We start from the raw sequence: 25,971 nt of genomic DNA on the forward strand, positions 1-25,971 counted from the left end.
TGTCCACATATCTGACCACTTGCAGGTGCTGCCTTACTGGTCCTTCTCAAGATGGTGCCTGAGCAGGGAAACACTGTGCTCTTCGTGCAAACTCCCCCAATACCATGTCAGTCATAACAGATTAAACTCCCTCAACTGGATACACTGCTCTTGATCACAGGAAACTTGCAACAGTAAGAGTTCGTATTTATTTGTAGTAACTTTGCAAAAAAAATGGGGTATGATTGAAGATTACTAACTGGAAATCTGAAATCCAATTTTTAACACGGATATTGCTGTTTTAGAGTAAAGTTTGGGAGCACGTTACCTTAGAAGGGCTGCCGTTGAATTTATACAGCAGAGCACTCCTTGGTGTAAGGCCCGACCCATTCTTGTGTGGGGACACATAAATGGAGTGCTGCTGGGAAATGCGGCGTGGGGAGCCTGGCTGTTGCTTAATATGTGGAAAAGGGGAGAGTGGCGGAGCTTCCATCTGAAATAACATAAAAGTAAAGCTTTTATAGGGCTTCCCTCATAGCTCAGTTGGTAAAGAATCTGTCTACAATCCAGGAGACCGGGTTCCATCCCTGAGTCGGGAAGATACCCTGGAGAAGGAAATGGCAACCCACTCCAGTATTCTTGCCTGGAGAATCCCATGGGCAGAGGAGCCTGGCAGTCTACAGTCCACAGGGTCACAAGAGTCAGACACGACTTAATGAATAAACCACCACCAAAGCTTATATCAGATGAAAGTTTTTCTTTCTTTTTTTGAATTCTACCATATTTTTTATTCTATACTCCCCTTCTCCCCGTAAGGGTGAAGTATCAACATGGAACTTTTTTTCCCTGTACCACGTTTTTATTCTTATTGGTATCTCCTAATTAGAAGTCTAATACTTTGGCTACCTCATGTGAAGAGTTGACTCATTGCAAAAGACCCTGATGCTGGGAGGGATTGGGGGCAGGAGGAGAAGGGGACGACAGAGGACGAGATGGCTGGATGGCATCACCAACTTGATGGACATAAGTATGGGTAAACTCCGGGAGTTGGTGATGGACAGGGAGGGAGGCCTGGCGTGCTGCGATTCATGGGGTCACAAAGAGTTGGACACGACTGAGCGAATGAACTGAACTATACCATAAGAACTTATTATGGCTGTAAAAAAATTTAAAAATGATTCATTAACCCTTGTTTTTCAACAATTACTAATGGATAAATAAATTCAAATTTATTTTTCTGGATCTTTCAGGAAATCCTGAAGGATTCTGTGTAAGACACCAGAAGCAGTAAGCCAACAGCTTAGGAACTTCATGTCCATGCTCAGAAAGTGAGGCAAAGAATAACTTATATCCTAACACTTGCAATAAGGATCTCTCTCCACACACACACTGTTGTTGTTTAGGTGCTAAGTTGTGTCCGACTCTGTGTGACCCCATGGACTGCAGTGTCAGGCTTCCTGTCCTTCACTATCTCATGGTGTTTGCTCAAATTCATGTCCATGGAGTCAGTGATGCTAGCTAACCATCTCGTCCTGTCTTCCCCTTCCCCTCTTGCCCTCAATCTTTTGCAGCATCAGGGTCTTTTCCAATAAGCTGGCTCCTCACATCAGGTGGCCAATGTTATCAGAGCTTCAGCTTCAGCATCAGTCCTTCCAATGAATATTCAGGGTTGATTTCCTTTAGGGTTGACTGGTTTGATCTCCGTGCACCTTTGATCACCAAAGGTGTCTCAAGAGTCTTAAGAGTCCACACATATATACCCACAACCAGATTAGTAGTGCAGAGAATAAGAGAGGCAGAGTATTCTGTGGGCCAGCAAGAAGAGTCCAACAAGGAACAAATCTCTTAATAAAATGGTTAAGACTTTCTGCCCGGTGCTTTAGTCACTATGTCTAACTCTTTCAACCCCAAGTACTATAGCCCCCAGGCTCCTCTGTCCATTGGATTTCCCAGGCAAGGATACTGGAGTGGCTTGCCATTTCCTTCTCCAGGGGATCTTTCCAACCCAAGGACCAAATTCCCATCTCCTGCATTGCAGGGAGATTCTTTTACTGACTGAGTTACTAGTATAAAGTGTAAGACTTTATACCGAAATGCAAAGGACTCAGAGATAAAGTGAGAAGGAACTGCACTTTTAATAATCTATACAATATTCTATTCCAAGCATAAATGGGGATGACTCCTTAATTAGTATTTCATTCATCATCTTCACTTGAAGCTAGGAAAACTAGTTTTCTTTTTTTCCCAATTAGCTGATGTTAGAGATATTCACAGTATAGCACATGGTGGGGGGATGTGTGGAACTGACGGAGAAGAATAAGTAGTCATGGCCTCTGAGGACAGTCAGCTCATATTCATTGAAAGGGACAAGGAGAGAAATGCAGAGACACAGACACATATATAGCTACTGCCTGAATGCAGCTTCTACTTGGTTCCTCTTTCTTATAACTGAAGTCTGCTCTTCTGGGAACCAACGTCAGCTTATACACTGATAAAACTTATAAAGGCCTGCTGGTAGTGTCAAATCTATATACGGCATAAAAATTTCTTAGTGTTGTTTCTATTATTGATTCAAGCCTATTTATTTCCTTTTCTCTTTATCTTGATAAAAACATTTCTCTCAGAAATATAATAATAGAAATCAAAAACAAGGGGAAAAAGAACCAGAACTGTTTTCATTTTTCCATGTTCCCATTGACTCTTTGCCCATATGCATCCATAATTTCTAGCAACATATGATCACAGTATGGATGAAATTTCCATAATTTTCTCTAGTCTGTTTTATCACAGCCTTAATCACTCTAATTAATCACTAGCATGTTTTCTCCTGTAAAATGTATCAGTAAGGCTTTAACTTGGAAATACTTATCTACCAAAATAATCTCATAGTAAACCAATTATGAGAACAGATATTAATAAAGTAGTAAAATAAAAAACGTACCACATGGTCCTGATTTGACAAGTCGTATTTCAATGCAAATGACTTCACTCTTCCTACATATATTGTATTGTAAAATTTGATAAGATCACCTCTTTCCTCTTTCACTGGTCCACTGGAGCAGTCAGGTGTTTTTGTAGCATCTTCCAAGTCTGTTAAAAGAATTCAGTGTTGTGATAGGTTTACCTTAATCTATAATTTGGGGATCTGAAACACAACTCTCTCTACAATATAAAAGCAAAAAAAATCAAATAAACCTAAATATTTATGTAAGACATGACTATTTTTAGAAAAGTTCAGAAATCTACCTATATTATGGATAAATTAAATTGGAAACTTGAGAAACACAAACATGTTAACTTAAGTTGGTACTCTATTCTCTAGATATCACTTCAGCAAGAATGTTTTCACAAGCACACCTTTGAACCCACTGTCACTGGTAACTCTCAGAGGGGCACCAGCCCTAGGTTGAAATTTATCTCAAATGAGCTTCAGAATATGGGTAACGGTGGCAAATCCTGAGCTTCAGATAACAAAAGGGACTGCAGATATTCTTACTGGCTGTTTGGAAAAGGTGGGAAGACTCTAAAAGGTAAAGTGTATCCTCAAAGGTTAAGGAAGAAGCACAGTGAATTGCTTATGTTTACTTTTCTGCAAATACATGGCAGGTGACAAGTGTTCAAAAAGCCTTATTTTTTCATGCACAACAGGAACTTAATGCTGTCTATAGGTATCATCCTCAGCTATAAAATTATAGCTTGCCCCAGGGTGCTTTCATTATTTTTTAGTGTAACTCTAGGGTAGCTTGTGACATCAGGCAGAACTTTATCCTATTCTTTTTTCTGGGGGAAGAGAATTACAAAACATCTTCTACTTGTACTGACAAGAACCACCTAGCTCTGGGTTGAAGTTTACCTAAACTGAGCTTCTTGTACACAGCTAAGAAAACTACTGGCAATTAAAAAGAATTCAGCATGTGAAAAAAACGTCTCATTCTCAATACATTGACCTGCAAACATTGAGAATATGAGTAGAAGCATGTTTCCACTTTGGTTTTCCCTGTAGCTCAAACAGTAAAGAAAGAGCCTGCAATGCAGGAGACCCAGGTTCAATCTCTGGGTCGAGAATATCCTCTCGTCCAGTATTCTTGCCTGGAGAATCCCATGGACAGAGGAGCCTGGCGGGGTAGAGTCCATGGGATCACAAAGAGTTGGACACAACTGAGCAACTAACACTACTACTACTACTATGCTTCTACCTTAGGAAAATAAGAAAACCCTGACATGGTCCAAGGGTCAGGCAGCCCACAGGGAATCTCCCTGGGGAATCTGGGTCCCCATTTGGATGTCTTTTTTACTCCTATTATTTTTGAAGGATCTTAGTAAGGCAGAAAAAGCTATGTGATCAGTAAGGTGAAAAAAATGCTGCATATTATAGCCTTCTCTTAGGAATTCAGAACACGTTACTATAATAAAGGCTTACAGAAGTTTTGCAATTAGAAAAAAAATATGTTCACTTTAATTTCATACTTCTCAAACTTTCTATGCACAATCCCTCTTCTTCATGATACTTGCTACCATCCTGAGGGACACTGTTCCAAGATAGTAAACATTGGCTTAGTTACAGCTGCTGCTGCTGCTACTAAATCGCTTCAGTTGTGTCTGACTCTGCGCTACCCCATAGATGGAAGCCCACCAGGCTCCCTTGGTGTGAGATGAGAGCAATTGTGCAGTAGTTTGGGCATTCTTTGGCATTTCTTTTCCTTGGGATTGGAATGAATATGGACCTTTTCCAGTCCTGTGGCCACTGCTGAGTTTTCCAAATTTGCTGACATATTGAGTGCAACACTTTCACAGCATCATCTTTTAGGATTTGAAATAGCTCAACTGGAATTCCATCACCTCCACTAGCTTTGTTTGTAGTGATGCTTCCTAAGGCCCACTTGACTTCACATTCCAGGATGTCTGGCTCTAGATGAGTGATCACACCATTGTGATTAACCGGGTCGTGAAAATCTTTTTTGTCCAGTTCTTCTGCGTATTCTTGCCACCTCTTCTCAATATCTTCTGCTTCTGTTAGGTCCATACCATTTCTGTCGTTTATTGAGCCCATCTTGCATGAAATGTTTCCTTGGTATCTCTAATTTTCTTGAAGAGATCTCTAGTCTTTCCCATTCTATTGTTTTCCTCTATTTCTTTGCACTGATCGCTGAGAAAGGCTTTCTTATCTCTCCTTGCTATTCTTTGGAACTCTGCATTCAAATGGGTATATCTTTCCTTTTCTCCTTTGCTTTTCGCCTCTCTTCTTTTCACAGCTATTAGTAAGGCCTCCTCAGACAGCCATTTTGCTTTTTTGCATTTCTTTTTCTTGGGGATGGTCTTGATCCCTGTCTCCTATACAATGTCATGAACCTCTGTCCATAGTTCATCAGGCACTCTGTCTATGAGATCTAGTCCCTTAAATCTATTTGTCACTTCCACTGTATAATCATAAGGGATTTGATTTAGGTCATACCTGGATGGTTTAGTGGTTTTCCCAACTTTCTTCAATTTAAGTCTGAATTTGACAATAAGGAGTTCATGATCTGAGCCACAGTCAGCTCCCGGTCTGGTTTTTGCTGACTGTATAGAGCTTCTCCATCTTTGTCTGCAAAGAATATAATCAATCTGATTTCGGTGCTGGCCATATGGTGATGTCCATGTGTAAAGTCTTCTCTTGTGTTGTTGGAAGAGGGTGTTTGCTATGACCAATGCTTTCTCTTGGCAAAATTCTATTAGCCTTTGCCCTGCTTCATTCTGTACTCCAAGGCCAAACACCTGTTACTTCAGGTGTTTCCTGACTTCCTACTTTTGCATTCTAGTCCCCTATAATGAAAAGTGTTAGTTCTAAAAGGTCTTTAGTTCTTCATAAACAAGAACATTATTTAGCTATTTAGTATTTTTTCATTTCAGAACAGAAAACAAGATGTCAGTTATCCTTTAAGCTGGAAAAAGATTTCTACATTCTCACCTCTTTAAGGACTTTGGCACTGAGAAATTAAAGCCTCAGTAGGCCTGGTTACCATCTTACACCATATACATTAGCAGACAAAACTTATGAAAGACTGGGAAAGAGCATGAGATCTTCCTGCTTGGTGCTGTAATTGGTACAAATCTGTTTTCCCTCACAAGGTAGAAGGGATCTCTGCCTAATACAATTTTAGGCACATGGTATATATTTGTGAAATGAACCAATGAACTATATATGGATTCATAATTTTCCCTACTGTTCTCATGAATAAGAAGAATGTCTTTTCTGAATTATCATATAACACTGTCAAGCAATTAAAATGTGGTTTTATAAAAAAACGATCAGTGAATGAGAGAAGCTCTTAGAAAAAAGGAGATATTATCTGCAGAACTCTGGAGAAACACGCTGAAATTTTTATCCTGGATCTCTGACTTCAGAATTTTCAAAGGATCTAAAGTGAAAGTGGGAAGGGAGAAGGCAAATTATTCCAGGGCTGCAGGTGGCCAACAAATGCAACCATAATACGTGGTTAGTTTCATATCCCAGGACAATATAATTGCATTCAGGGGAAAAGAGATTGAGAGCACAGTAGATATGCATTTCTCAGGGGAACTGGTTTCAGAGGATGAGCACACCTAAATTGTCTAGAATGCACGTATTAATGAAACCCCATCCTTCACTCCCAGAGGAGCTGCTCAAGTGACTGATGCTGATTTCTTTGCATACAGTCCTTAGTCTTCAGTCTGAGAAGAAACATATATAGTGATTTTTTACCATCTGAAACTGGAGAAAGTAAAGAAGCAAAATTATTTTAGGATGAAAGAAAGATCAGAATTTATTTATAAATTCAAGGGTCATGTTGAGATGTGATGGGCTTGACCAGCGCCGCAGCACTTCCCTGAAGCAAGCATTTGGTATTTGTTGTGTATTTCTCCTACCACGTTCCTCCTTATCCTCTTTTGCTCCTCACTGTGAAACTGTGTAGGCTGCGGTGCCCTTGAGCTCCAGTTATGCAGAAGTCACCGAGCACACACCAATTTAAAACTACAGTGCTTTTAGCCCATTTTGGCAGTTTCTCATAAGCTCTAAAAGGCATTCGTTATAATCTAAAACCAAGGAAACCTTGTTTACACAGACAATCTAAAAAGAGAATCTGCTCTACCCACATTTGGCTGTCTATCTAGTGACCATAAAATAATTCTAATGTGAATAAAGTCACTTAATTATCAATTTGTAGTTATCAGTCTTATATATCTCCTATGGAAACAGAACTTTTGTCACTTGAGAGGACTTAACTGTTTTTGTGTGTCTGACCTAGTTTTCAACATTTAAAGGATTTTATGTAAGGAATATGGCCTTAGAAAATTAGCTTTAAAAAAAAAGACATTTAAAGAGCCATACTCATTAATAAAATATATTTTATACTTCTTATAAACAAAATAATAATAACTACTACTTACTAAGGCCTTACTGTGAGAAGGCCTTTTATGAACCACCACACATGCATCTTTTTTTAAAAAAAATTCTTAAGCCAAGCCTCAGAGGAAATATTGTAAAGTTTTCAATTTTCTTGAGCATTATGTTTGCGTCACTTAGACTAAGCTATAATCTGGATCTCTCAAGTGTTCTAATCAAGAATCCTAGTCTGGGGTGCTCTGCTAACATGATAATGAATGCACAGGCCGAGTATCCAGTTGGTGTTTTAATAAGGAAGCTCTTTCTCCACAGGTGGCTACTATAAATAGGGTTTCTTCTATTAGGCATATCTCAATCAAAGACCAATGCTTCGATAATTAACATACTTGACATCAGAAGTAGGTTTTTTTTGATGAAAACAGTGGTCATTTATTAAGCACGCCTAATCCTAAAACTCAGTCTATGTTGAGGGAAATTAGAAATACTTAAAATAAGCAGATTGGCAGGTGCATTTCTTTACACCAACAATGAAATATCAGACATGGAATATAATCCAACAATCCCTTTCAAAATTGCATCAAAAAAAAAACAACTGAACAACAAAAAACTTAAGAATAGACCTCATCAAGGAAGTGATAGACTTATATACTGAGAATTATACAACATTCATAAAGGAAACTGAAGATGATTCAAAGAAGTGGAAAGATATCCCATGCTTTTGTACCAGAAGAATATTGTTAAAATGGCATGCTACCCAAAACAATCTACAGACTTAATGCAATCCCTATCAAATTACCCATGACATTTTCCACAGAACTAGAACAAATAATTCTAAAACATATACGAAACTATAAAAGACCCATAATTGCCAAAACAATCTGGGTCCATGATCTTAGTTTGCTTTTAATATTGAGTTTCAAGCCGGCTTTTTCACTATCCTCTTTCACCTGCATCAAGAGGCTCTTTAGTTCCCTTTGTTTTCTGCCATTAGAGTGGTATCATCTGCATATCTGAGATTGTCGGTATTTCTCCCAACAGTCTTGATTCCAGCTTGTGCTTCATCCAGCCTAGCATTTTGCATGACGTACTCTGCATACAAGTTAAGTAAGCAGGATGACAATATACAGTCTTGTCCTACTACTTTTTATTTTTGAACCAGTTGTTTCATGTCCAGTTCTGTTGCTTCTTGACCCACATACATGTTTCTCAGGAGACAGGTAAGTTGGTCTAGTAGTTCCTTCCATTTCTTTTAAGAATTTTCCAGTTTGTTGTGATCCACGTAGTCAAAGGCCTGAGTACAGTCAATGAAGTAGAAGTTTTTCGGGAACTCCCTTGCTTTCTCCATAATCCAACAAATGTTGGCAATTTGATCTCTGGTTTCTCTGCCTCTTTTAAGCCCAGCTTGAACATCTGGAAGTTCTTGGTTCATGTACTGAAGTCTAGTTTAAGGATTTCGAGCATAACCGGGCTAACACGTAAAGTGAGCACAACTGTACTGTAGTTTGAACATTCTTTGACAATCCCTCTCTTTGGGATGGAATGAAAACTGATCATTTCCAGTCCTGTGGCCACTGCTGAGTTTTCCAAATTTGCTGACATATTCAGTGTAGCACTTTAATAGCATCATCTTTTGGGGTTTTAAACAGCTCAGCTGGAATTCTGTCATTTCCACCAGCTTTGTTCATATTAACACAGTGTTTCCTAAGGCCCACTTGATTTCATACTCCAGGGATGTCTGGCTCTAGTGAGTGACCATACCATTGTGGTTATCCAGGTCATTAAGATTTTTTGTATAGTTCTTCTGGGTATTCTTGCCACCTCTTTTTAATCTCTTCTGCTTCTGTTAGGTCCTTACCATTTCTGTCCTTTATCATGCCCATCCTTACAAGAAATGTTCCCTTGGTATCTCCAGTTTTCTTGAAGAGATGTGTAGCCTATATCTATACAAAAAGAATTGAATTTGGCCTGTGTGGCCTTAAATGGGATCAGATTCTAGGACGTTATTATTAAAGCATTTTTTCATTAAGACCTTAAAATGTAAGATCCCAGTAGACACCATAATGATTATGGATATTTGGGCAATTTAAAAAATGTCTCTGACCCAGTCAATTTTCTTTAAGAATTTACTCTAAGGATGTGGACCAAAGATCAACTTACAATGATGTTCCTCACAAAGCTGTATATAATTAGAACAACCTAAATGCCTCACACTGAGGAATTAAATAAATTACAGTACCTATATACACATGCACACATACATCTACATTAAATAATGGAAAGATGAGACAAGAAAAAGGATATGGGCAGAAGAGATCTTTTCATAATTTATCAACATATGAATACCAAATATTTGATTCTTCTTTCTTTAAAAAAAAATTACTAGAGTCTTAAGTCTTAGCATGATGGTGCAACAAGGTCATGATGGTGACCTTGCTGATGGTGGCAGAATATCTAATACACTTATTAATGAACAGGACATTTCCTTGTCTCCCTGGGCAGATCACTGACAGCTGTCTTACTTTTCCTGTCATTCAGATTTAGTTTTGAATTTTATTGTCTTTTACACAATAAATGTGTACAAGTATATATAATATTAATGTGTATAAGTATACTAGGAAACTTCTAAAACACAATTAAACAGAGGACAAATTAATAGTTTCTATATACAATCTCTGTGGAGGGAGGTACCTGACCCATACTTATTTCAAAGTCACTTGCTTCTTCTCAAAACACACATGCATTATCCACTCCACCTACATAAGTAACCCCAAGACATCCACTGTAGTATGTAACCAAATATATAACCAAAGGTGTACTACATATAGAATGCTAAATTGGGCAACTTACCACAATCTGTCATTTCAAAATCACCGTTCAGGTTTTTATTGTATGCCACAACTTCTCTTGGAATACTTTTCAATAGTACACTTCTATAGACCTATAGGTCATAAGGGAAATAAAGGACTGTTGAGTCACAAACAGGCACACTTTAAGCAAAACCAAAATAAGAAGAGCAAGATATCAAGCCAATTAAAAAGTATTTGTCTGTATGGGTGATAATTAAGGGCAAGATGTTATTCAGTTCAGTTCAGTCGCTCTGTCGTGTCTGACTCTTCGTGACCCCATGAATTGCAGCACGCCAGGCCTCCCTGTCCAGCACCATCTCCAGGAGTTCACTCAAACTCACGTCCATCAAGTCAGTGATGCCATCCAGCCATCTCATCCTCTGTCACCCCCTTCTCCTCCTGCCTCCAATCCCTCCCAGCATCAGAGTCTTTTCCAATGAGTCAACTCTTCTCATGAGGTGGCCAAAGTATTGGAGTTTCAGCTTTAGCATCATAAAGAACACCCAGGACTGATCTCCTTTAGAATGGACTGGTTGGATCTCCTTGCAGTCCAAGGGACTCTCAAGAGTCTTCTCCAAAACCACAGTTCAAAGGCATCAATTCTTTGCCACTCAGCTTTCTTCACAGTCCAACTCTCGCATCCATACAGGACCACTGGAAGAACCAAAGCCTTGACTGGACGGACCTTTGTTGGCAAAGTAATGTCTCTGCTTTTTAATATGCTATCTAGGTTGGTCATAACTTTCCTTCCAAGGAGTAAGCGTCTTTTGATTTCATGGCTGCAATCTCCATCTGCAGTGATTTTGGAGCCCCCCAAAATAAAGTCTGCAACTGTTTCCACTGTTTTCACATCTATTTCCCATGAAGTGATGGGACCGGATGCCACGATCTAAGTTTTCTGAATGTTGAGCTTTAAGCCTGTAGATTACTGCAAACACCTTTGAAGAGGAGCTACTAAAGCAGAGCCTAGGAACTGAAATATGCCATTTAGGAGGTTACAAATTAGAAGAATTAAGTAAGCAGCAACTAAACACTGATGAGCAAGTTTTGCCAATTAAAAGCTACTTAGAAGATATGAGCCTATTCCTTCTTCCTTTTCTTACAAGAGACTCATTTGATCTCTCTGGGGCTTGCTTTCCTGTTCCAATCCCATGCCAAGTCGTTTCAGGTGGCCACATGAAAATGTGTTCCCCTCCCTGCCCCTAAACTATTTTCAACCTCCAGGGTAACTGAAAAGCACGATCCATTCTCCCTTATCCTATGGATAATGGTATTGAGAGAATTTTTAGGAAGCTGTGGCATGATTTTTTCTGGCTGTGCTGGGTCTTTGTTGTGGCATGCTGGCATTCTCAGCTGTGGCGTGTCAGGACTTCTTTTGGTGCAAAGCATGGGCTCTAGAGTGCGTGGCTCACTAGTTGCGGATTATGGGCTCTCTACTTGTGGTGCATGGGCTTAGCTGCCCCATGGCATGTGGGATATGAATTCTCCTGCCAGGGATCAAACCCATCTCCCCTACATTGGAAGGTGGATTCTTAACCACTGGATCATGAGGGAAATCCCCTGACCCAATTTTGACCCACATTAACTTTGCCTTAATGAACTTAGGGATGTTCTGAACCTCTCTAAGCTCTGTTCCTGAGCGATTTTTCTAAAGAGGCCCAGAAACTAGGCCTCTTCTAGTCTATCACAGGATATAAGAAATGCCTATGTTTGGCTCTTCTAGTATCTCTATATTGCTAGCAGTGTATTTGGGGTTTCAGTAAAGAAGTGAAACTATCTGTGGGACTCTCCTACAGAAGTGTATGGCTACTAGTACTGGGGCCAGGGTTATCTCAGCTACTATTTCTCTCTTCTAGTCTAAGGTGGCAGATCACTGGGGCCAGAGAGGAGGCCAATATGTTCCTTTAGAGCAATCAGGCTGTTGAATGGCCAAAGCCTTACAGTAAACTAATCCTGTGTTCTTCAGAACAACAATAAAAATCATGTAGAGCTAACAGTTATTAAATGCTTACTATGTGCCAGGCCATTAAGCTAACATTTTATATTTCCATGACTGAAATGTTGTATAGAATTCTTACCAGAGCTATTATATAAAAAATGACTGACATCTACTCAAATTCAAAGATACAAACATTAAGCTTCTTAGCAAATGGAAAAAAGAAACTAGACTTAATATTATCCTCAAATTTCACTGGATTTAAATATCATCAGAGAATAAAATCTCATATAATTAAAGAATATTATTATTATAAATATTTTTCATTAGATTCATTAGTGAAAAACATCCCCACTCAACAAATGGACACATGGAAAAAGACAATGTGTGAGAAGTACATGCAAATATGTAGATCAGTCAGAAACAGCAAGATTTTTGGCTTCTATTGAAACTGTTTTTTGATTAAAACTGTCTCAAGTTTAATGGTATCCATAAAACCAAAATATCTATAGTAAACCTAGAAAAGAAGTTTACCTTTTATATGACTTATCAGCAGGGAAACAGTACAAATCTATTTTGGGACAGGAGGGAAAATAATGTAACTCACGTGACTATTAGCTTGGGGCTGATTCCTATAACTTTTCATTATTTCTTGAAAAGTTCTTTCTTCTTTTGTTACCTAAAGAAAATAAAAACCTCATTCATCAATTGCTTTTAAAAGAAAAATGGCTCTAAACAAAAATTTCAATTACCAGTTGGCATTGAGGTTAGCCTTGCAGAAAGCTATTAACCCCAGGCCACTCCATAACTAAAAACCACTACCATTTATGATTTCTACTACCTTAAAAGTTCAGGCTTTGTGGCCTGTGGGAACTCAGCTGATAGTTTCATTAATCAAAAGGACTAAGGTTGTTATGGTATAACTCTACTGAAAATGTATTTCTTTTTTTAAACCACAAAATGCCTTTCTTTATAAAAAAGAACATAAGAAAACTCAGATCTGCTGACTCTCCTGTAGTCTTAAGTTTTATTAGTTTTTAAGTACTTATTTAAAAGTGGATACAGGCAACCTTCCATAAAAAAGAATTCAGAATAATGATACTGAAGATCATCAAGGATCTCAGAGAAAGAATGGAGGCAAGGATCAAGATGATGCAAGAAACGTTTAACGAAGACCTAGAAGAACTAAAGAACAGAGATAAACAATAAAATACTGAAATGAAAAATACACTAGCAGAACACTGAGGCAGAAGGGCAGATAAGTGACCTGAAGACAAAACAGTGGGAATCACTGCTGTGGAAGAGAATTTAAAAAGAGAGAAAAGAAATGAAGACAGTCTAAGAGACATCTGGGACATTAAACACATCAGCATTCCACATTATAAGGGTGGTCTCAGAAGGAGAAGAGAGAGAGGAAGGATCTGAAAAAAAGTTCGAAGAGATAGATAATAGCTGAAAAACTTTCCTAACATGGGAAAGGAAACATTCACTCAAGTCCAGGAATTGCAGAGTGCCAGGCAGGATAAATCCAAGAAGGAACATGCCGAGACACACACAGTAATCAAATTGACAAGAATAAGACCAAGAAAAAAATATTAAAAGCAACAGGAGAAAAATGACAACATACAAGGGAAGTATGAGTTTATCAGCTGATTTCTTAGCAGAAACTCTACAGGCCAGAAGGAAGTGGCATGATACATTTAAACTGATGAAAGGCAAGAACCTACAATCAAGAATACTCTACCCAGTAAGACTCTCATTCAGATTTGACAGAGAAATTAAAAGTTTTATGGACAAGCAAAAGCTAAGAGAACTCAGCACCACCAGACCAGCTTTGCAACAAATGCTAAAGGAACCTCTCTAAGTAGAAAAGGCCACAACTAGAAACAAGAAAATTACAAATGGAAAAGCTCACTCATAAAGGCAAACACACAGGAAAGGTAGGAAATCATCCATACACAAATATGATATCAAAACCAGCAATTATGAGGAGAGAATACGAATGCAGGATATTGGAAATGCACTTGAAAAGATCAGCAACTTAAAACAATCTTGTTTCTACATAGATTGCTATAGCAAATCCTCACGGTAACCACAAAGTAAAAATCTACAATAGATAAACAAAAAGAAAAAGGAAATGAAACACAACACTAAAGTTAGTCATCAAATCACAAGAGAACAAAAAAAGGGAACAAGAAAAAAATGTTTTGCAACTCTGTCTCTTGATTTTTTTGTATTTTCTATCTCTGTGTGATACATTGCTTTTTCATTTCCACAGATCTCTATTCTAATCTACTGAGTCTTTTTGGGTTGGAATTTTGTTTCCATCCAAGTTTCACTGGGTTTCCATTCCAAGTTTCCTTCAGTTCTTTTTGACATCTTTTGGGTCCTTTTTATTTATTTAAAATTTTTTTTTAAAATTTTGGGTCCTTTTTAAAGTAACTTGGTCTTTATTCATAAGATGAATTTTATTTTATACACTGAATCCTTTTAAACATACTAACTGCCTACTTTGAAGTCAATAATTTCATTACCTAAAATTTTCAATATCTAACCTGCTCTAAATTTTATCTGTTGACATACTCATATTGGTTCATTTCCTTGAATGTTTTATAATTTTTGATTTTTTAGTTCTACTTTAGTAAGGGTTTTACTTATGTGAATACTGAATGGCTTAAGGGTTGAGTGTTTCATGCCTCAAAGCAGTTTGCTTCTGCTGGGAAACCCAGCGGTATTATCAGTTCTGGGACAACTTTGGGTTTTTGTTAGTGTTCGGACTTTGGAGATTCTTTCCTTTTTTTCGGCCTTGCTGTATATCTTACAGGATCTCAGTTCCCACCAGGGATTAAACCCATGCCCTCAGCAGTGAAAGCATAGAGTTCCAACCACTGGACTCCTGGGGAATTCCCTGGAGATTCTTAGAATGGTAAAATAAATGAAATATGCATATAGGTGTGGTTTTAAAAGTGGAAAGAGTAATACAAATGTAAAGGATTATTGGTATGGATGCCAATGTAGCATGTGACTATAAAAGGGGAATAACTGTGGTCTTTTGTGCTATATTTATTTAGTGGTTTCGGAATAAATGCATAAAAATTTTAACCATAGAAGGAAATTAACTCTCTAAATTATAAACCCATGGCTGGTTTTTAGAGTTCTGGTATCCTTAAAGGAAATAATTTAAAAATAGCAATAACTTTAAAAAAGGTTAATTAACAATATTTATTAATATATATTTTGTATAGAGATTTTAAAGAGGCAATGTGAAAAGGAAGTCACAAATGAGTTCGAAAACATGTCCTTTGCCTCAAGAAGCTGAAAAATTAGGTTGTAACATGCTTATCTGCTAGGATCTGTGGCCAATATGATCAAGACCAAAGTTACAGATGAATGTTTCAGACACATTAGAATTTTTAAAACCAAGTAAGATATGCCATTTTATGACTTAAAACATGTTGTAGCAACTAGAAAGTAAAATGCTCTTTTGAGGTAATGGAATAAATCACTAAAAAGGAATACAGTATTGAAGCTATTTTACATCAAATTATCAATCAGGAGACCACAGGCTGTCACTAATTGTATAATTTTAGCCAAGTTACTTTCAGCTCTGGGTCTCTGTTACTCACTTAAAATGTAATGATCTAGAATGATTACTTTAAAGTATAAGATTAGAGGTGTTACAGGGGTGGAGATGGAAATGGTTCTCTATTAATAGTGTGGTGAACCACTTACTACAAATGGCCTGTAATTGCATTAGCTGGAATTTACTACCTAATTAATGAAGGTGCACAGTTGGCTTATAGCACTTAAGGTAAACTAATGAGTGCAACAGATTTTCACCTCATGCTTCAAATACAGGTAACTACAGCAAGGAGCCTCCCCCAACTTATACCTTACCTTCGCCATGATGTAAAAGGCACAAAGGAGGAGCTGATCCAAATGTCTGTCTTTCATCAGATCAGGGCAGTGAACTAAAGTGAATTCAAAACATGTCCATATCTTCCTTCTTAACTCATTTGAAACATCCAGTTTTAAACATAAATCACGTAAGCGTACACTTGCCAAATGATAGACCTAAGATGAAAGATAGCACATTGATGCAAAAAAAAAAAGTAAATAATTTCTCAAATTTATGTCCTACCATGAAGATGGGCTTTTAGGTCAAAATTAATACACACCTAAGGCTGCTGATGCATTAAATTACATAAAATACCTATTTTACAGTATCAGTTCACTGCTGTGGCTGAAGAAAATATATTAAAACAAAATTATCTTTGTAAAACTACCATAAACAATTTTTGGGAAAAAGATGCTTTGTGCTATTCTATCTATCCTGTGAACTATGTAAAGCGATAAATACTAAAACTAAATGGCTTGATTTATGAGCATTATGACCACTATAAATACATAACTTTTTAAGAAATCAGAAGTCTCTCTCTTTTTTTTGGTTCAGGTAAAATGGCTAGAAAGCCTAAAATGTCAATAATACACTAAAATGTTTGACTTCAAAAATGAGTCAGAGCAAAATCATTTTAAAAATTCCCCTATATTCTAAACATTGTTTTTATGAGCACATGAAAGGAATGTTAAGTAAATGAGACACCGGATTTTACTGTTGATGTTTACTGAGGTATAACTGACATAAAACATTATTAGTTTCAGGTGTACAACATGATTCACTATTCACACATACTGTGAAAAGATCACCACAATAAGTCAACATCCATCACCACATAGTTGTAATTTCTTTTCTTGTGATAAAAACTTTAAAGATCCCGTTAGCAACTTTCAATATGCAATATGGTGTTATTAACTACAGTTACCATGCTATACATTATAGCCCCATGATTTACTTATTTTATATCTTCCAATTTGTACCTTTTGACTCCCTTCATCCATCCATTTCACCCACTCCCTCGCCCCTAGCAACGACTAACCTGTTCCTTGTATTTATGAGCTTGTTTTTTAGATTCCACATATAAATGAGATCGTGTAGTATTTGTCTCTGTCAAGTTGTTTTTAAACATATCAGAGTAAATTCAGTTCAATGTAAATTCAGTTCAGTTTAATCTTTTATATACAGTCTTTATATGAACTGATACTAATGAAAATGACCCAAAGGTCCTGAAAGATTCTAAAATGATTTCTGATCATCCAAAAAGCATTCTGTTTTGTTATTTTAAGAATTGGTAACCTTACTGTGATATTCCTAAACTAGACTATTCTGTGTGAACTAAGGCTTTAAATCTAAACATTCAGGAGAAAAAATAAAAGAGTAAGGCATTCTTTACATCAAAATATCTTTTGAGAGGGAAAAAAATTTACAAATTAGAGCTTTAAAATTAATTTTAACTATCCAATACACTAATCTGACAGAGAGATAAAGTTGACTCCAAAGCCACCAGTGATTCATTTTATAACAAACTCATTTTCTGCATTCCATCCCTTTGTTTCTGGTCTAGTTGGTCAAGAAATAAATAGGAACCACTGGGGTCAGAGCAGTGGGAAACATGCTAGAACTTTACATTCATGATAGGAGAAGATAACAGATATAGCCCGAGCTAGAAGGATTAGGTACTACTACTTGTTAAGTATCTTTTACAAAGCTAATCCAGTGACTTCTCTGAAGCTAATCTGATATACATCCTCTGAAAGGCTACTAATTCTAACAAAAAATTCACAGTAAATTCTATTCAGGCATAGGACACCCAGTATCACACTGAGTTCAGCATGGATAACAGCTGCAATTTACTCAAGAAATGGTTATTCTGAACTCATTATTAGATACAAACATCTCAATTCCCTTTTAGAATAAAACTTTTTTTAGCTTCTAAGTAGAAGGCAATGGCACCCCACTCCAGTGTTCTTGCCTGGAAAATCCCATGGACAGAGGAGCCTGATAGGCTGCAGTCCACGGGGTCGCTAGGAGTAGGACGCGACTGAGTGACTTTACTTTCACTGTTCTCTTTCATGCATTGGAGAAGGAAATGGCACCCCACTCCAGTGTTCTTGCCTGGAGAATCCCAGGGGCAGGGGAGCCTGGTGGGCTGCCGTCTATGGGGTCGCACAGAGTCGGATAAGACTGAAGCTACTTAGCAGCAGTTTCTAAGTAAGCTAAAATTAAATGAAAGGAAATGGACAGGCTAGATTCTGAAATAAGTTCAGAACTAAAAACTTATAAATAAAGCCTATTTCTGTCAATCTTAGACTATCAAAGGCAGCAATTTGTTATTTTGAAAATTAAAAATAGGAAATGAATGGGGAAAATACTACATTTGGAACTCTCCTTTAAAAACAGGCGTTAGGCACATGACATGGGCAGGAGTGGGGATGGTGAGAAAGAGTAGAAAAGGTAGTGGGAGGTGGAAAAAAGAACACGTGTCTCAAGAAATATTCTAAGAAAGACTAGACAGAGGAAATAAACTTAAATTTGCATCAAAAGATAATCTGAAAAAGAAATTAATTTCTCAAAAATTTTAAGCCTTAAATCCTAATCACAATGCTAGAAACAAAAAAAAAACAGTGCCTTTTTTTTCATTTACAATTTTTAAGAATGGGCTAGATAACCACTAGTTATAGAGTGGACTGGAGAGATTATCTCCCAATTCTGGGATTTATTTTAGAGCAGCAGCATGTTTGGCTACAAATATCTGATTAACATGTCTGTCTTATTAGAAGCTTGAAGGTGCTTATAAAAGCAAGGCAGGATAGAAATTATTTCTATATTAAATCTCTGCATTAATACCAAAACAATTTAGGGATTATAATGACTAGTCAAATCTTATAGGTAACAAATGAGATTTATGATAAAAATTGTGTAGACTCCCCACAGTATCCCAAAAATCTTAATAATAAATCTTTAGTAATTTAAACTTATACATAAGATCTAAGATGTACTTGTGCCACAATAAACTCAATCTAAAGTGGCTCAGATGATAAAGAATCCGCCTGCAATGTGGGAGACCTGGGTTTGATCCCTGGGTTAGGAAGATCCCTTGAAGAAGGGAACAGCTATCCACGTCAGTATTTTGGCCTGAAGAATTCCATGGACAGAGGAGCCTGGCAGGAAGCAACTTAGCAGCAGCAGCAGCAGCCACCATGGGAAATAGTATAGCAGTTTCTTAAAAAAATTAAATTTAGAATTACTATCCCACTTCTGTATATACCCAAAAGAACTGAAAGCAGAAACTTAGATATCTGCACACCAGTATAACAGCATTACTCACTCAAAATAACCATAAGGTACATGCATGTGCCAAGTCGCTTCAGTCTTGTCTGACTATGTGCCTCCCTATGGACTGTAGCCCACCAGGCTCCTCTGTCCATGGGATTCTCCAGGCAAGAATACTGGAGTGGGTTGCCAAGCCCTCCTCCAAGCGATCTTCCCGACTCAGGGATCGAACCTATGTCTCTTCTGTTTCCTGGACTGGCAGGCAGGTACAGAAATAACTCAAATGTCCATCTACAGATGAACTGATAGACAAAATATGGTATATTCATACCATGGAATGTTAGCCTTAAAAAGGAAGGAAATTCTGACACATGCAAAAATGTGGATAAACTGTGACAACATTATGCTAAGTAAAATAAGCCCATCATAAAAGGACAAAAAGTGTATAATTTCACTTTTATGAGGTACCTAGAGTAGCTAAAGTCACAGAGACAGAAATTAGAATGATGACTGGGGGTTGAGGGGAGAAATGAGTTACTGTTAATGGGTACAGAATTACAGTTTAGGAAGATGAAAAAGCTCCGGAGATGGACAGTAGTGGAAACTGCACAACAACGTGAATGTACTAATGATACTTAGCTGTACACTTAAAAATGGTTAAAATAGTAAATTTTATGTATATTTTACCACATACAAAAAAAAGGCCAAAGCTGTCCTCTGTTACTCAATCTTTATTGCACTGATTAAAGGAGATCTTTTTAGATGCTATAAAAATACATACCTTTCTATAAAACAGTGCTAAGGACCCAGTTCTCTTTGGTTTGCTTATTCCAACTGGATGTACCTCTTGTGCTTTGGTCAAATGGGTCTGCTTTGGAGAAGCACCAATTAATGACTGAGCTGTAAGTGATACAGGACTCTCAACTTTGGACTCCTGAGTTGTATTCATGGAAATTGGTATCAGTGTGATCTCTCCAGCATCATTTGCAATACCTGAATGTACAAGCAAGAGTTCTTAGTTTTAGAAATGTGTCCCAGAAAAGTTATCAATACTTCTTTCTTCGCTCATTCCTCCCTCCCTCCCTCCCTCCCTCTTCTTGTTTACTATCTATCTGTGCATAGTAATGGTAGAAGAAGAAAGCCACAAAAATAGTAATTCTAGGTTATAATATTTTTGTTTTCTATTTCTGCTCTGAAACAATAATACTGTTCTCTTTGGTGGTCTAAGGGAGATGTTTTTAACCATTAAACAAAATTCTTGCTGAACGCACTCATTTGTAAAACTCAGGTAAGAAACTAACTCCTAACAGAGTAGTAAATCCATAAAATATGAAAATTCAAAAAACTGTGCAGGTATACCTCAGAGATATTAAGAGTTTGGTTCCAGAGAACCACAATAAAGTGAATATCATAATAAAATGATTCACATGAATTTTTTGGTTTCCAAGGCATATAAAAATTATGCTTTTGCTATACTGCAGTCTATGGGGTGTGTTATGGGCATTATGTTAAAAAAAGTGTATGTACCTCAGTTAAAAAATACTTTGTTGCTAAGAAGATACTAATCATCACCCAGCAACACAAGGTTGCCACAAATCCAATTTGTAGAAAAAAAAGTTATCTGTAAAGTTCAATAAAGCAAAGTGCAATAAAATGAGGAAAGCCTCTATACATTCAAAACAAAACTAAAGGGGGAGTGCTGAGGAGCTTTAGGGCAGTGTTACTATTCTGTATAACAGTATAATGGTAGATATGTGTCATTAGACATTTGCAAAATTCATAGAATGTACAACACCGAGAGTGAACACTAATGTAAACTATGGACTTAGAGTGATAATGATGTGACAATGAAGGTTCATCAGTTGTAATACATGAGCTAGTTTGGTGCAGGATACTGATGGCAAGAAAGACTCAATTTTGCCATGAACCTAAAACTACTCCTAGAGGAAAAAGAGTACAGGTTCGGGAGAAAATACAGGAGTAATAAGACCATGTGATATAATTCAATAAGACATTTCTTAAATTTTTATTCATTTCAAAAAAAAATAAATGCATCAAAATATTACCATGCAATGGGACTGTAACTTTATGTCCTGTTGTCCCTGTTACTATGGCTGTGGCCATTGTTAGAAGACTGTGCCCGGGTGAAATTGATATATTTTCAGCAGTGATGCTTGAAGAAGGAGCAATTTTCAATTTTGTTCCTTCTGTTATGATCCTGTCCATAAGCATTTCCTTTGGGGGGTCTTCCCCAAAAAGTCTTCTCTTAGCACTCCCAGCAGTAGGAGAACTGTAGCGTTCATGGACAGAAATCGGAGACAATGGTTGCATATCTAATAAAGAGAAAAATTTTAACAGTCTGACTTGTATTTCAAACAGACACAATCAGGTTTACTCACTCGTTCAACAGATGCTGAGTTGTGTTACACTGTGTGCTCAATCGCTTCAGTCGTGTCTGACTCTTTGCAACCCTATGGGCTGTAGTCTGCCAGGCTCCGCTATCCATGGGATTTTCCTGGCAAGATTTCTGGAGTGGACTGCCATGCCCTCCTCCAAGGATCTTCCCGACCCAGGGACTGAACCTGCATTTTCTGTGTCTCCTGCACTGCAGGTGGATTCTTTAACAGAGCCAACAGGAAAGCCCTAGATACTGAGTTACTATGCTAAAATAACAGCCTTTGTCCTCATGCAATATCGAATCTAGTGGGAGAGAGAAGTATGAAATAAATCTTAAAATAAAATTACAATAGCTAACCTTCCTGGTTTCTTGAACCTCTGCCTACGTTAAAGAACCAAAATATTATGGGGAAAGTAGAAGCTGAGAGGTAGAATGCAGTGACTGTTAAATTAGAAAAGTAGTCCAACTAACTTCTGTCTCCTCCCGATAAAAAGGAAAAATCAGTGATTTGGTTCACAATTTTCTCTCTTCCCACACATCTACACGTCAAACAGTTTAAGGCAATAGCTTTGGCTTTCTGATTTAGTAGACACAGAACCATCTTTTACAAACCCACTAGAAGATGAATAGAAGTGTTATGACGCTTAATTTGAGGCATTAGCGTGTAACAGACATGTCATCTATTTTCAAAACATGTTTATAAGGTATAAAAATTACCTCTGGCAATAATTTGACAACTCTGTATTTCTGAGGTAACTGGGGAAATAGTTATGGTTTAATAAAAATCTCTTCTTAATTCTGGGGGTTATGAAAGCAGCTCTGACTTGCAGCCTTAGCAAACAAGTGGGAAGTTCTATTGTAGCCCATTACTCCTTAACAGAAGTCTACCTTTATGTCTTATTTCTAAGAAAACCAATGTAGTCCTTGAAGCTAACTAGGAATGTTCAGAGCTGACATTTCAAGGGGGAAAATGCATGTTATAACCACCAAGTTAGCTGCAAACCCCTTGAAATGATTCTTTGCCTAGCACAGTACTGGAAAAGCTTCAGTAGACATTCAATAAAAATTTAGTAACTATACAAATTAATAAACTGTCTTTTCCCCACTAGAGTCAAGGCTCAATATTATTGTTTTCTAAGGATTTTCTATTATTTGATTCTCTTGCATGAACCCCTACAAGAAAATAATTTTCTTCTAATTATAAAAATAATATATTACCTGAATGCTCACATCAGTGATATTCATAAAAGCCAACAGGTAGAAATAACACAAACGCCCATCAGCTAAATTCCTACTTTCTCTTTTGTACTAGGAGTTGAACTTAATCTCACTTCACTGCAAAATCCTACTGCCATTTAATAGGGAAGAACCTTTATTGCAGGTTAGTCACTAAAGAGATGTTGCCTATAAGCTTAAATTATCCATAATGGCCCATCTCTGGGAACCCTGCCTCTCAGGTAATGCATATTAAGCTCAAAAACCTTTGCTCAGGGCTTCCTAGGTGGCTCAGTATTGAAAGAATCCGCCTGCCAATGAAGGAGACATAAGAGAGGCTGGTTTGATTCCTGGGTCAGGAATATCCCCTGTAGGAGGAAATGGCAACCACTCCAGTATTCTTGCCTGGATAATCCCATGGACAGAGGAGTCTGGAGAGCTACAGTCCACAGGGTCACAAAGAGTTGGACCCAAGTATTATTTAGCCATAAATAGTAATGAAGTGCTGACACATGGTACAACACATATATACCTGAAAACATGCCTGAAAAAGAACCAGTCACAAAGGTCACATATTATATAGTTCCATTTATATGAAATGTCTAGAACAGGCAAATCCATAGAGTCATAGATTAGTAGTTGCAGGGTCTTGGTAGAGGGGCAAATAAAGTGTGATTACTACTGGATACAGGAATTCTTTTAGGAGTGATAAAAACGTTCTGTAATTAGATGGCATGTATACAATGGCATATATACAACTATGGTTGTATAGTCTTGTGAATTTACTAAAAACCACTGAATTGCATACTTTAAAAGGGTGAATTTTATGGTATGTGAATTATATTTCAGGTTTTAAAAGCTCACTGAAAAATTCAAACAACACCAAAAACTATAATGAAAAAGTTAACATTTAAAATCCCACCAGTGAGAGAGAATCATTTTAGTGACCATTCTTCATGATCTTAGTTCTGAGATCTCTAGCTAGGCTGCAAACACACAGTGTTAGTCATTCAGTCATGTCTAAGTCTTTGCAACCCGATGGACTATAGCCTGCCAGGCTCCTCTGTCCATGTGTCCATGGAATTCTCCAGGTAACACACACACATATAACATAAATATATAAATTATAGTCAAATACATACACACATGCTACACACAAACTTCATGCTTTGTACAGTTAAAGTATGCATGAATTTCAGTTACAACATAGTTAAATTAACAAAAGTCTTAACAAAAAGGTTCAAATTTCAAATTTCTGATGCCATGGTATAGTAACTGTAATTGCATAAACTACAAACTTTTCCCACAAATCATTATATAAATAATAGATGTGCATCATGACTGGTGACCAATCCTGTCACTTCTTTCAAAGTCTGTCAGTGACTGGTCAGGGCAAATCTGCTGTTCAACTCATGGAGGCCACAAAGCATATAGTTACGTTGCCTCCTTGTTTCCCAGTGATAAATCCACAATTTACAAAAATAAATGAAAGAGGGAATTGTCAAAAAAAAAAAAAAATGCAACAAAGAAATGAAGAGTAATAATGCTGAAAGTGAAATTAAAATTGTCCATGAAATTATAGAATAGTGGCTCAAAGGGTAAAGCAGCTGCCTACAATGTGGGAGACCCGGGTTCGATCCCCGGGTCGGGAAGATCCTCTGGAGAAGGAAATGGCAACCCACTCCGGTACTCTTGCCTGGGAAATCCCATGGACAGAGAAGCCTGATAGGGCTTCCATGGGGTCCATGGGGTCACAAAGAGTCGGACACGACTGAACGACTTCACTTCACTTCACTTCAAGAATGTTGACACTGCTGCTGTTCAAGAGATTAGATATACAGCCAGAAGAACTGTGTGAAGATGAGACTTATTAATATAAATGCGAAGTTGTTATGATGAACAGCATGAAGACATCCAACAGGAAGTTACAATGGCAAAAAACTTCACTTTAAAGGAACTCGGAAAAAAATCTCGCAACACTGAAAAAGCAAAGGATACAAGTGTTGAAAGCTGTTCCTTTAATATGAAAGGAACATGAAAATTCACCAAGGCACAGGAAAGAAGCTAACTATCGCAAGTTATATAAGAAGAAAGTGGCAAGCATCATTTAAATGATTCTTTATTAAGTTTCTAAAAAACAAAACACTTCCATTCTCAATGTTTTCAAAGTTTTTAATCATAGTATATATTAAGCTGAAGAAGGAAATGGCAACCCACTCCAATATTCTTGCCTGAAGAATCCCATGGAGCCTGGCATGCTACAGTCCATGGGGTCGCAAGAGTCAGACACGACTTAGCAACTAAACCAACCATATATTAAGTATTTTTTTCATTTCTTTAATAAATAGTAATAATTGACAGTAAGGAAGTTTTTAGTTTCGGCAATTTTTTAAAGGTCATAAAACAGTCCTGATTATTCCTATAGTTTAATGAAGATTGTTTTGTATGTACAGCTTGCGTATTTTTGTGAACTTACACTACATGCAAAGCAATATACACACACACACAGAATTATAGTTCAAAAATGGTTCTTGAGCTACCTTACTAAGTAACCTGAATGTTTATTCATCTGAAGTTTCTTCAGGGATATTCTGTGGTCAGCAGAGTTCAACTGATTTTTAAAAATTAAAGAGTTATATAGTCCAGAAGATAAACATATCAGTTTGGTACATCACAAGAGAAAATAAAGAAGAATGCACTAAAATTTTCCTATAGTAAGGCTCAAAAGAACTATTTTAAGAGTACAGATAAGTAATTCATTAAATGAACTTAAGTATCCCAACGAGTTCTTTGTTCTGTTTTAGACGTTTATTTTTCTATAAAGTCACACATAGAGAAAGAATATAACTTCTGTCACAACTGCAAAGGTGAGTACTTAGTTTAAGTAGTTTTCCATTAGCATTGAGGAAAAGTTGCGTGTATTTATAAAAAGGCCAAAATACGATTTTTACAATAATTGATACTGCAATTAAAAAAAATTATATTCAGAATCAGAGTGGAAACCTTATTACTTTAATATAAAAAAGTATATAATTAGCTACAAAGGGTATTGGCATAAACATT

The 25,971-nt window shown here is 37.2% G+C and overlaps 1 protein-coding gene across 2 annotated transcripts in view; it reads right to left on the reverse strand.

Annotated features, from left to right (window-relative positions):
* Positions 1 to 25,971, reverse strand: part of RBL1 (RB transcriptional corepressor like 1) — a 68,710-nt gene that overhangs the window by 9,774 nt on the left and 32,965 nt on the right. For both annotated transcript variants that reach the window (XM_069548520.1, XM_069548519.1), the window contains exons 15-21: positions 21,362 to 21,628; positions 20,077 to 20,288; positions 16,022 to 16,198; positions 12,732 to 12,803; positions 10,190 to 10,280; positions 2,921 to 3,069; positions 308 to 472 (exon numbers count right to left, since the gene is read on the reverse strand). In XM_069548520.1, coding sequence (XP_069404621.1) covers positions 308 to 472; positions 2,921 to 3,069; positions 10,190 to 10,280; positions 12,732 to 12,803; positions 16,022 to 16,198; positions 20,077 to 20,288; positions 21,362 to 21,628 — 1,133 coding nt within the window. The remainder of the gene's footprint in view (positions 1 to 307; positions 473 to 2,920; positions 3,070 to 10,189; positions 10,281 to 12,731; positions 12,804 to 16,021; positions 16,199 to 20,076; positions 20,289 to 21,361; positions 21,629 to 25,971) is intronic.

This window comes from Ovis canadensis, chromosome 13 (genome assembly GCF_042477335.2).
Source record: "Ovis canadensis isolate MfBH-ARS-UI-01 breed Bighorn chromosome 13, ARS-UI_OviCan_v2, whole genome shotgun sequence".
Lineage (NCBI taxonomy): Eukaryota > Metazoa > Chordata > Mammalia > Artiodactyla > Bovidae > Ovis > Ovis canadensis.